The sequence below is a fragment of the Propithecus coquereli genome, unplaced genomic scaffold, assembly GCF_000956105.1.
Source record: "Propithecus coquereli isolate 6110/MARCELLA unplaced genomic scaffold, Pcoq_1.0 Scaffold153, whole genome shotgun sequence".
Taxonomy (NCBI): Eukaryota; Metazoa; Chordata; class Mammalia; order Primates; family Indriidae; genus Propithecus; species Propithecus coquereli.
This window is the reverse complement of record NW_012139747.1, coordinates 6,509,433-6,521,021: the sequence shown is the minus strand read 5'-3', so window position 1 is coordinate 6,521,021 and position 11,589 is coordinate 6,509,433. Positions and strand designations below refer to the sequence as shown.

General features: G+C 41.4%; 1 protein-coding gene across 1 annotated transcript; it reads right to left on the bottom strand.

Moving 5' to 3' along the window:
- Window positions 1–501: 501 nt before the first annotated feature.
- Window positions 502–10,461, bottom strand: SPINT4 (serine peptidase inhibitor, Kunitz type 4). The gene is made up of 6 exons (XM_012640429.1): window positions 10,347–10,461; window positions 8,784–8,961; window positions 6,141–6,213; window positions 1,842–1,898; window positions 1,227–1,327; window positions 502–622 (listed from the first exon to the last, which is right to left on the bottom strand). Exons 1-6 carry the CDS (start codon window positions 10,459–10,461, stop codon window positions 502–504), a joined length of 645 nt encoding a protein of 214 aa, XP_012495883.1.
- Window positions 10,462–11,589: the final 1,128 nt, after the last annotated feature.

Below are 11,589 nucleotides of genomic sequence, written 5' to 3'. Positions count from 1 at the left end.
CCTGACATTCCCACGGCTTTCCTTTTAACTGTTAAACAACAAGGTGTTGGACAGGATCTCCAAGTGCTAAGGCCATCATGGTACTACTGAGATGCTAGTGGAGAGCTAGGATCCATGTCCTTCCCCTGAGTAAATCTAGACAAGGCATTAGTCTCTCTGAGCTTGAATTTTTAATTTGAAATGAGGCTCTTGCTGTGTTTCCTAGGCTGGTCTCAAACTCTGGGCTCAAGCGATCCTCCCGCCTCATCCTCCGGAGTAGCTGGGACTACAGGTGCATGCCTCTGTGCCTGGCTGGGTTTTAACTTTTACAATTTCAAAAGAGTGTTGTTGAACGAAGTGATCCAAGACACTGAAATTTATGCCTATGACTGACTGTCCCTAACCTAGGTATAATTTCTTGCCTCCTTGCACATTTCCCCTAGTCTATCACATTCTTTTTCCTGAAAAACTATGACCCCTAGTTTTTGGTGTCATTGGGGGTGGGGTGAGGTACTGAGAGACTTACTGTTTAGTAATACAATATTGTTCACAGATATATCTATGTTTAAAGTTGTTTCTGTTGCCTCCACAGCCAGAGAAGATGAAGGGCTCGCACAAAAATGTCAAAGTGTTGTAGTAGAATCTGGTCAAAATTAACTTACAGCTGCCCATCACTGGAGGATAGTTGCAGTATTCTGTGTACGAGAATCTGAGAGTCAGATCTTCTTTGCTGCACTGTTGGCACTCTTTTCCTCGTGGGCTCAAACTACTAAAGTTCATCAACCCATGTAAATCCACCCGATTTTGTCATTGGGGAACAAGATAGAGTTCCTTAAGCATAAATTTCACGGTATATGTGATATGGGGCAATGATTCTAGACTATAGCCTGGGTCAATGACACAGAGAAATTGTTGGAGAAGGACAACAAGGTAGCTGTACCACCTTAGAGCTGAAAGCTGAAAGACCTGAGGCTCCCTCCAGCCTTTGCAGTCTTCCTCCTTCACAGTAAATGTGTCCCCTCTCCTAACTCTCCATACGCTGCCCATGTCACTGGAATTGAACATCTCATCTGTTCCCACAAGGACACAGCTCAAAGCCCTTACTTTCACTCCCCACCTTTCCCCTAGCCCAGAGTTTCTGCAAACACATAAGCCATAAATACCTTTCGCCTTCTACACCTACCCTGAAGGAGAGGCTTAAAATGCCTACAGCCAGCTCGCCCTTTTGCCTACCCATCCAGACTCACCTGGTTTGACTGAGACCATGGAGGTAGGTGGTTAGTGCAGGAGCCATGATGACCAAGTTGGAGGCAAAGAAGGCGATATTGTCAGTCTTCTTGAAGTCCAACTACAGTCCTTATCCACAATTGGGAATTTGCCCCCTTTTCTCCTGAGTGTTTCCTACATGCTCATTATAATTTGAATCAAGAACAAATTATATAATTTAAATAAGTAGAACGGGAATGCCCTACACATGTGAATGATGGTCTCTACATCTCTGTATCAGTGGAAGATAACACAGTGGTCCTATACATATGTGCTGAATAGAAATGAAATTCATTTTATACACACATACATACACACACACACACAAACACCCCAATAAAGAAATTTCTTGGACACCTCTGACATCAATCCTATTTTCATAATCCCTACTCCTCTGGGACTGAAATCCCTTGGTAAAAACTTGAGTCTTCTACTTTCTGTCTTTCTCCTTCTCCAGTCCGTGGAGAGAAGAGCCATATGGTTTGAAATAAAAAGAAGACTCGATCCTGGTTATTGGCAGCAACACCACCCAGGCTGCCTAGACCTCCTTCTCCTTCACAGTGTTCTCCTGGTTTGCCCTTCCTGTTTTTCCTTACCTCCAAGATGTCCACTTTCACACAATTCTTTTCTGAGTGGTAGAGGAAGCATTTCCCCTGAAAGTGTGTGGAGGATCATGGAAAAGATGAGGAACCACAGAGAAAAGTGGGTCCATTCAGGCTTCATGGTGTTGCAGACAGCAGATGGAAGAGTCCTGGACCAGGCTGAAACTATATCTTGGGTGTGGAGCACCTTCTCTTTTGAGGAGTTGAACCCATATCTCTGATTTTATCTCTGCAGGACCCAATCCTGGGCAGGGTTCTGGTGCGTCCAGAATCAGTCTAGTGAGCAGAACAGTAAGTTCTTGGGTATCCAGCCATGTAGCTTGAAAGACCATGGTTTTTCAGAGCCCTAGTGATGAACCTCAGCCTCCCCTCTGTCTTCCACAATTAGGGATCATGACCACTTATAGCTCAGGACATCAGCATCTCTATAACGAACAGTTGTAAATAAATGATTATTAATGTTTTAATATATAAATATGAAAATTTGAGAGTAAATTAACTAAGAAACTGGAACAAAAACAGCAAAATAAATCAAGAGAAAATAGGCAGAAGATAACTGATGAAGATAGTAGTTAAAATTAACGAATTAAAAAAAAGAAACGCTAAAACTGCCAAATAAAATTAAGTTCATACTTTAAAAACACCACTAAAATAGAGAAACCCTGCTGAGAATGGCTGAGAAAAACATAAGAAATAAACATCTTCAATAATAGAAATGTAAAAAGGATAGAATCAAACATGGAGGAGATGAAAAATTTACCAGGAAATAGTCTTGTTGCTGACTTTAGGGGGAAAATTTTCAGTTTTCCACCACTAAGTATTATGTTATCTGTGGGTTTTTCATAGATGTCCTTTTTAGGTTGAGGAAGTTCCTTTCTATTCCTAGTTTGGTGAGTGTTTTTATCATAAAAGGGTGATAGATTTTTTGTCAAATGTTTTTTCTGTGTCTATTGAGGTGATTGTGTTGGTTATGTCCTTTGTTATATTCGTGTGGTGCATTACATTGATCTGTGTATGTTCAAATAACCTTGAATACTTGGGATAAATTCTGTTGGATGGTGTATAATATTTTTTGTATGTTGCTGAATCTCTTTTTTTTTTTTTTTTGAGACAGAGTCTCAGTCTGTCACCTGGGCTAGCGTGCCGAAGTGTCATCATAGCTCACTGCAATCTTGAACTCCTGGGCTCAAGTGATCCTCCTGCCTCCGGAGTAGCTGGGACTACAGGCACATGCCACCACACCCACCTAATTTTTTCTATTTTTAGTAGAGACGGGGTCTCACTCTTGCTCAGGCTGGTCTTGAACTCCTGACCTCAAGCGATCCTCTAGCCTTAGCCTCCCAGAGTGCTAGGAGTACAGGTGTGAGCCACAGTGCCGAGCCTCTGCCTCTGTCTTTACATAGCCTACTCCTGTGTGTCTTCTCTTTTGTCTGATATAAGGACAATTGTTATTAGATTTAAGACATAATCCTAATGATCCCATCTTGAAATCCTTAACTTAATTAAATCTACAAAGCCTCCTTTCCAAACAAGGTCATATTCACAAGTTCTGGGGATTACGACAAGGACTTTTTTTTTTCTGGTGGTCACCATTCAGCCTGTTACACTTTGTGATTTCTTCTTAGACTTTTTTTCCCCAGGACTTATTAGTTATTGTTAATTAACCAAAAATTTCACAAAAGAAGAAGAGAGCAAAGTAAAAGATCAGATGTAAAATGTATTTAAAAGTTTGAGGGGCCGGGCGTGGTGGCTCACGCCTATAATCCTAGCTCTCTGGGAGGCCGAGGCGGGCGGATTGTTTGAGCTCAGGAGTTCGAAACCAGCCTGAGCAAGAGCGAGACCCCGTCTTTACTAAAAATTAGAAAGAAATTAATAGGACAACTAAAAAAATATATATAGAAAAAATTAGCCGGGCATGGTGGCACATGCCTGTAGTCCCAGCTACTCGGGAGGCTGAGGCAGGAAGGATCGCTTGAGCCCGGGAGTTTGAGGTTCCAGGCAGGGAGCTATGATTGGGAAACTGCACTCTAGCCTGGGCAATGGAGTGAGATTCTGCCTTAAACAAGCAAACGAACAAAAAATTGAGCTATAGGGACAAGAAAACATCCCTAACATCACTTACATCACTGTAGTTCACAAAAGTAATTTCAGACAGATTTTGAAAAAGCAGTATATCTGTCTGTGTATGTTTCAGTCATAAAATAGCTTTTGTTTTTTCCCTTTGGGAAGGATATCAACACTTCCACCACATATGTCAGAATAAGGAAGATAAATATTTCCCACATTGTTACAGTACAACCTGCTTTTGGATCATGTAGTCTCTCCTCTAAAGGGTTCGAGGGAAATATCTGTCACAACACAAACTGCTTGGGGTGCTATGTGTTTTCTAAATGTTTCCTAGAGAAAAACCTCACTTTCTTTGGAAAATATATATTGGGAAAAAGAACTACTGAAATTCATAAGGTACTATGGAATAATGGGTTGAGGTATTGTAAGTTTCTAGAAACTCTATCGCAACTTTGCTTCACAGTTTAGGGTGAGAGATTAAGTAGGGCATAAAATAAATGATTCTGGGTCAAAATGATCTTATGTAAGTCCAGCTAGTCCTCAAACTCTTGATTCTATCCAGAGCCACTACGCATTAAGAATGTCAAAGGCAATTGGTAGAATTCTTGGCATTGACATTTGACATTAGAAATTAGGATGGTAAGGGGGCATGAAAGTCCATGTGGAGGTGACTATATTGCCTCTTCTCACTCTCTGCCAAAATAAGAAATGCAAAGCAACATCACATTTCTGGGAAATTACCAAGATTAGTATTACCATCAAAAACATCGAAGATCTCAATGTGGGGAATATTGGCCAGTATTAGTTTAGTGGGTGTTGTATGCAACTTAGGAATACTTCCATCAAGCAACACAAAAGGGAAGGAGCTCTTGTTGAATTGGGAGCTAAGAGTGAGACCTGCTTATGTGGCTAGGAAAACAGACGAAAAATGGGCTGCAGCATTGCCTACAGTGATTGACCCTGACTATCAAGGGAAAACAGGGTTAATGTGTCACCATAGGGAAAGTGAAGGTTACAGATGGGGTCCCTAGAGCACTTAGTTGTACCGTTATATTCAGTAGTAAAGTTTAATAGAATACCTGAAATAGAGAAACTTGAAGTAGCTAGTCAGGTCTATCTTTTATTCTCAGGAATGAAGGTTTGATTCACTCCAGGGTGAAAACGCCAGCTTATCTGGGATCCTGGTTGAAGGCAGGGACCTATGGTATACAATGAAAGAGGGTTGGCATGAAGACCAGCTGTAGCCTTATACTGAATAGCACAAATAAAGCTACCTATGTTTCCTTGCTTCTTGTGTTATGAAATTGTGGGGGGATAAGGGAGGGGGAATTTCAGGGTACCAAAGGGGAAAGTCTGTGTTGCTCAGATGACACCTTGAATAACCGGACTTCTGGGCATCGGCAGCTAGTCGCACCTTTCTCAGGGACATTCATTCCTTCCGTAAAACAAACTCATAGATTGTCCTTGTGACCCTGGTGTTATCTCCTCCTGTCTGACAAAGAAACAGTACATCAGCAGTTAATAATTGTGAGAATGAGGGATGCTGGGCAGGAAGCTAGTGGTTAACATGTGCAAGTAAACAAGGACCTAGTCAAATTTTACATTATTTCAGTCATTAAAAAGTTTTGGGGTGCTGACATCTCAAGGGGCCTGGCTACAACAGCAAAGTGTAGTTCAGTTATAGAAATTGAAGTTACATTTCAGCATATCTGGGTTTTAGTTCTGGTACTGTTCCACTTTATTAATACAGTCAATACACGATTACCAAACACACCTCCATGCCATACTTTGTGCTGAGTTCTGGGTATAAGGATCTAAATAGGATATGGTTCATGCTTTTGTGTTTTTCATAGTAAATTTACGTAAAAGTATTTAAACTTGACCCAACAGATGAAGAGTAGAATCTAAATCCTTGGTATTTATTTCTCTCTGTCGAGCGTTGTTCAGAGTTGGGAAGGAATCTGGAAGTGTTGTGCTCCATGGTTCCAACAGAGTCAGCATTTCTCTCTCCTGGTGCAGCTACTTGCAAGGCTGAAGTGGGGGGCATCCCTTGAACCCAGGAGATTGAATGCAGCCTGGGCAGCAGAGACTCTGTCTCTAAAATAAATAAAATGAAAAAAAGAAAAAAAAGAAAAAAAAAGAGAAGCCTGGGTCATGCGAGAACTAAGTGGGAGGGGATCTCGGCTATGTTGAGTTGAATCAACTATGTCTCAGCATATCGGATACCTTGGGTTTTACATGAAGTGCCTCTCTATGGCCGTGTGGAAATACGGCGGTGAATGTCCGGAACTGCGTGCCTCTGGGGGGAGAAAGTGAGACGTTCCATTTCAGTGGAAGGCACAGAATGCGAAACTTTAGATGAAAGAGATATGAGGCAGAAACCACGAAGGTCATTAACTTTCCTTTATTTATTTTTTGCGATTGCATTTTCTGCTCTGTCTGGTAGAAAACCAATAATCGAACGTTCTTGAGAAATGCTTGAGGCAGCCACGTACCCGGTAGCATTCCATTAGGGAGAAGAAGGGGTCTCTCCGGAACCAAGCAATTTCACTGTGGGCATATTTCACTCCTAGTTATGCTGCTTTTTGCTGTGTTGCCCCAGCTTCCTTCACTGCTACTTGTGACCTCAATGGTAATTCTTATGCACCCGGTAAAACAAGAAAAGGTGTTTTTTGTTTTTTTGTTTGTTTTTTTTTTAAATCTAAAGGGAATGAGCCCAACTATAAAGGGGGATATGGTTAATGCTTCACTGAAGGAACTCTGAAGTCCCAGGACATATATTGTACATCATCCTCTGGTGGTAAAATTTCATGGAAGTTAGAAAGCATGAAAGCCTGAGAGATGGAAAGACTAAAAAACTACCCAGGAAATCCCACAATGAGCTCGTATTTCTTCTGTCTAGGTTGTTGATTTCAGTTTCCCAGTGTGTAAAGAACCCAGCTCAACACAAGTTCTGGCCAAAGATGGGGGGATGTGGAATTTTCATTGAAGGAGAGATGTTATTAAAACCAGCTACAAGCCTAACAAGAAATAACACAAATATGCTACCTATTTTTCCTTGCTTATTAAGTGAAATTCCCTCTTTTCCATTTTACCTGCCGTTGTATTTAAGATATGTTGGTTGATGCTGAAACTTGCCATTTGATACACTGCAGAATTTCCTCGCAGGATTCAGATAGTGCTTGTTTTATGCATGTGTGAAGTTTGTTGTTATGTTTGATTTCAAGACCAAAAGGGAGCACAGGTTTAGTACTTTGGTTCCATTAACCAGTCCGATTGGACAAGGAAGGTGATACAAACTTGTGCAAATTCAGCTTATCAAACTGGAAATGGTTTAGGTTAAGTTACGCTAAGTGTGCATATATGAGGAATGGCACAGGAGTGAGGGAGGGACTAGCAGATGAGACCAGTGACATTTCAGCTCTGAAGGTCTGAATAAGGAAAGAGGAGAAAAATTCAGAGGAGCCAGGGCTGACACGAAGCCTCTTTAACTTTAATGGTCATATAGTTATGTTCCAGGAAAGACAAAACTAGGACCAGGAAAATAGCAAACTGATGGAAGTTTCAAAGATTATGGAAACATCACAAAGTTCTCAAAATTGGTCTGAATTTTCTTGCATCTTTATTTCAGACAATGCATCAAGCAGTTCCTTGAGTTCACGTCCTCTCATCAGTTCCTGTTTAAGCAAAAAAAAATTCCGTGTGTTACAAGTTTTGTAATGTCTCTCTGGATTAATATAAGTCATTTTTTTGAGTCTACCAAGTGGTTTATTGATTTATTTGCTTTTATTATTATTATTTCAAAATATTACAGGGGTACAAATGCTTTTGGTTCCATGGATCGCTTTTGTAATGCTCGAATCAGGGTTATGAGTGTGTCCATCACCCAAACAGCGTTCATTGTACCCGTTAAGTGGGTTTTCTCCCATCCCCTCCTCCCTCCTCCCCCTGTTGGTTTCCACTGAGTTTTACTTCCCTCTGTGGACATGTGTGCTCGTCAGTTAGTTCCAGTTTAATAGTGAGTACACGTGGTGTTTATTTTCCTTTTATTTTTAATCTCAGGGGAAGCCCAGAGGATGCCTTCTCTTTGAATGTTTCCCCTGTTCCTTCGATTTCTCTCTCACTGTTTCATTCACTCAGAACTTAGTCATTGCCTTCTATGTGCCAGGCACTGCAAAGATTCTAGGAATATAATCAGCAAAACGAAAGTTCTGCTTTTGAGTTACTCCCAGGGCCACTCTCCTTCTCACTCTTCTGGGAATTGGCCAAACCACAGCATCGTTAGGCTCCATCGACCTAGTTCCAATGACTGGGAAATGGCTCAGTGTGGGCGAGGAGCTTGGTTGTATAAAACAGCGTGCTGCTCTGGGGAGTCTGAAGGTCTGGGAGGGCAAGGATTTGGTTTGGGCGATCATGTGCACATGAGATGATCAAGAACTGGGTGGTTGTCAGATCCGCTGGCAAACCTTGCTGTGCCACTGAATAATGTGACCTTGGGGTGGGTGATTACCTCTACTGCACTTGGTTTCCCCATCTGTCACATGAAAATAGTGACACACATCTACCTTGGGATGATTTTAATTTTAAATTATATCAATATATGTTAATTGCTTAGTGCAGTGCTGGGCATATGGTAATTGCTCAATAGATGGTGGTTATTATTTTCTTTCTGGACTTCTGATTTCCTGACTGCAAAATGAGTGAATGATCCTGAGAGCCAACCCAATTGCCAAACCTTTTAATTAGGACAACCCGCCTTCTTCCCACCCCAAACCAGGGTTAGCCCCTGGTCAATTTTCTCTGTCTTGGGATCTCAGAGCCTCTTCTTTTCCAACCCCAAAGGACCAAGGACAGGATTAGATACCTTACTGTAGTTTGTATTCTGCTTCACAGGCTACTTGACATTCTATTTTAAGCTTGTAGTTGTTAAGGTTGCCATCGCAGCCACTGAAGACAAAATTTTCACATTTTTTCGAGGTTTTGTTGTAGAAATATCTGAAGTGAATTTCAAAGCAGCTGCCAGCATCCATTTCCATAACACAGGGATCTGCATGAGAAGTTCCCATTGAGTCAGGGAGACTTGGTTAGGACGCGACAGGAGGGCTTGTCTTTATAGATCGTTAAAAATTCCTCATGTTAGCCTGGAACCATTCCCATAGTCAAGGTCACTGAAAGATATCTGGTTTTCTCTTGGAATTAGAGTTACTTGGCCAGGTTGCCCTTGCACAAGGCAAATCGATTACAACTCCAGGTTGTGATTTGAGCAGTGTCTTGGAGAAGTAGTGAGCAGTGGAAAGGCTGGTTCCACCACTAGCTTGTACAGGGCGATGAGGTCCCCTACATCCCACATCTTACAATTTCTTAAAGTGCGGTACCCTCCTGCTTCTCCATGCTCTCATCTTTTCATTGCCCACTTAGGACTTACAATTCAGAATGCTCATGCCCTAGTTTTTATACACTCACTGTACTATTTATACCTCAAAATTCGGGTAACTGCCTGCTGCTGTTCTCAAAACAGGATGCATGCCAAGATCATAACCACGGATGGAGTAAGGTTAGTTCATCCCCATGCCCTGTCATCTTTTCCCTTCTTGCTTTCCCAGAGGCAATCCCCCAGTTTTTTTTTGTTAAGAGTTGGGTAAAAAGTGGTTGGAACAGCCACAATTATGATTGTATTGGCAACTCAGCAATTGTAACCCACCCTACTCAAGCAGCCAGTCTGGAATTGACTTTCTGGTAAAACTATTTAGGCAAAGTCACGGGTATAGCTTTTATTTCATATTCGCAAACACCCTCAGCAGCAGGCACTTTTCTGATCTTCATTTTACAGATAGGAAAACTGAGACTAAGAGAATGATAAGTGGTTGAGTGACTTGTCCAAGGGCACACATCTGCTAAACGACAGGGCCAGAATTTGGAGTATCTGCCTCCTGGTGTAGACTCTGCCACTTTCTCCTCTTCTGGATGCTGAGTATATACACTATCTATGGAAGAAAGTCTCACTGCCTTTCACATTTTCCTTGTGAGCTCCTCTAAGCAGGAATCTTATGTTCAAGTGTTCTCTAGGTGCCAGAGTCCAGATATTGAAAATAATTCAATTTGCTCAATCTCCAACCCCCTTTCTCTCTCATCCCAATACATACCCTTGAATGGTCTTGGATCTTTGAAATTTGTCACAAAACCCCTAATTCAAAATACTTCTAGTCCTTTGGACCTCCTATAAAAGAGCTCTCCATCTGGAAAGGACATATTGGCATCATACCTGTTTTTTTTTCTTGTCAAATAGCCATAGGACCCTTGGTGTAAGTAATGCCCTGAGTCAAGGGACGAAGGAGGACCTTCCTGGACCACCTAGATAGCACATTATTTTCCAACATCTTCTCCCTCACTCATAATTTATCATTGGATTTATTTCCTGTCTTAACTTCATACCTTTGAGACTTCTGCATATCTTCTCAATAAGTCTGTTAATACCACCCGATAATGGGGTAGTCAGTGAGTAGAAGATGAAGAACCCTAGAAGAAATCCCAGCTCAGCAGTCTTCATGGTGCAGCAAGGAGCAGGCAGGATAGTCTTGGTTTCAACTGATGTTATATTTTGTGCTTGATACTTGAGAGGATTGAGCCCACCTACCCCAAGGGCCAAGACTGGCCATTACTAGGTATTCAGTTGAACAGTGAGTGCTTGGGTACCCAGCCATGAAGCTGAAGGTCCCACACTGATTAGACCCCTGATAGTGAGTCCCATGTTCATCTAGAAACCATAGAAACTTAAGGATCAGAGCTTCTGCATATATTTAACCACAGAGGGTTGAGCCATCAGAGCAAAGAATTGAAAAAGGATTGCTTCCTTTCCCTTCTTTGCCTTTTGATAGCAGAGAAGAAACTGATCTTGGTACACTAGAAAGAATGTAATAAGCACAGCAATAATAGTAATAGGGTTAGTTAAACCCCTATAGTACTTATTTCTTTCCAGGAACCATTTTAAGTAATTTGTATATGCTAAATCATTTAATTATATGTTCTTCATGAAGGTACAATTATCATTATCATTTACAGATGAAGAAACTGAGGCAAAAGTTAAGCTATATGTCCAAGGTCACCCATTTATAATATTACGTGGTGGAGACAAGATTTGAACTTGGCTTCACAGTTTATGTTCTTAATTACACTATGTTATACGGTCTATGAACATGGTGACACCTTGGCTCTGTTTTGTTCTAAAGGTTTTGAAATTTTGGTCCACATTTGCATCCTAAAACAACCTGATGTTTATTTTTTTTGGTAAGGCATGAAATAAACGTTCTTTTTCCTTTTCCTTTTCTTTTTTTTGGAAACAGGATCTTGCCTTGCTTTGTCACCCAGGGTGGAGTTTAGTGACACGATCATGCTCATCATAACCTTGAACTCCTGGGCTCAAGCAATCCTCCCTCCTCAGCCACTGGAGTAGCTAGGACTGCAGGTGCGTGCCACCAAGCCTGGATAACTTTTTTTTCATATTTTTGGAGATGGGGTTTTGCTATGTTGCCAAAGCTGGTCTTGAACTCCTGGCCTCAAGTAATCCTCCCGCCTTGGCCTCCCAAAGTGCTAGGATTTTGGGCATGAGCCACCATGCCTGGCCCCTTTTTCATTTTTCAATAGTCCCAGACCTATTTATTAATAAGTTCCTCTTTTA

What these genes read in the sequence shown, in the direction of transcription:
- SPINT4 (XM_012640429.1), bottom strand. Translation starts at nt 10,461, where the DNA reads ATGAAGACTGCTGAGCTGGGATTTCTTCTAGGGTTCTTCATCTTCTAC. An exon ending in CACTTCATGTAAAACCCAAG is followed by an intron (nt 1,899 to 6,140) that starts GTATCCGATATG and finishes ACACACTTTCAG; the next exon opens with GGGAAATGCTTCCTCTACCA. An exon ending in TGAAAGTGGACATCTTGGAG is followed by an intron (nt 1,328 to 1,841) that starts GTAAGGAAAAAC and finishes TAAGGACTGTAG; the next exon opens with TTGGACTTCAAGAAGACTGA.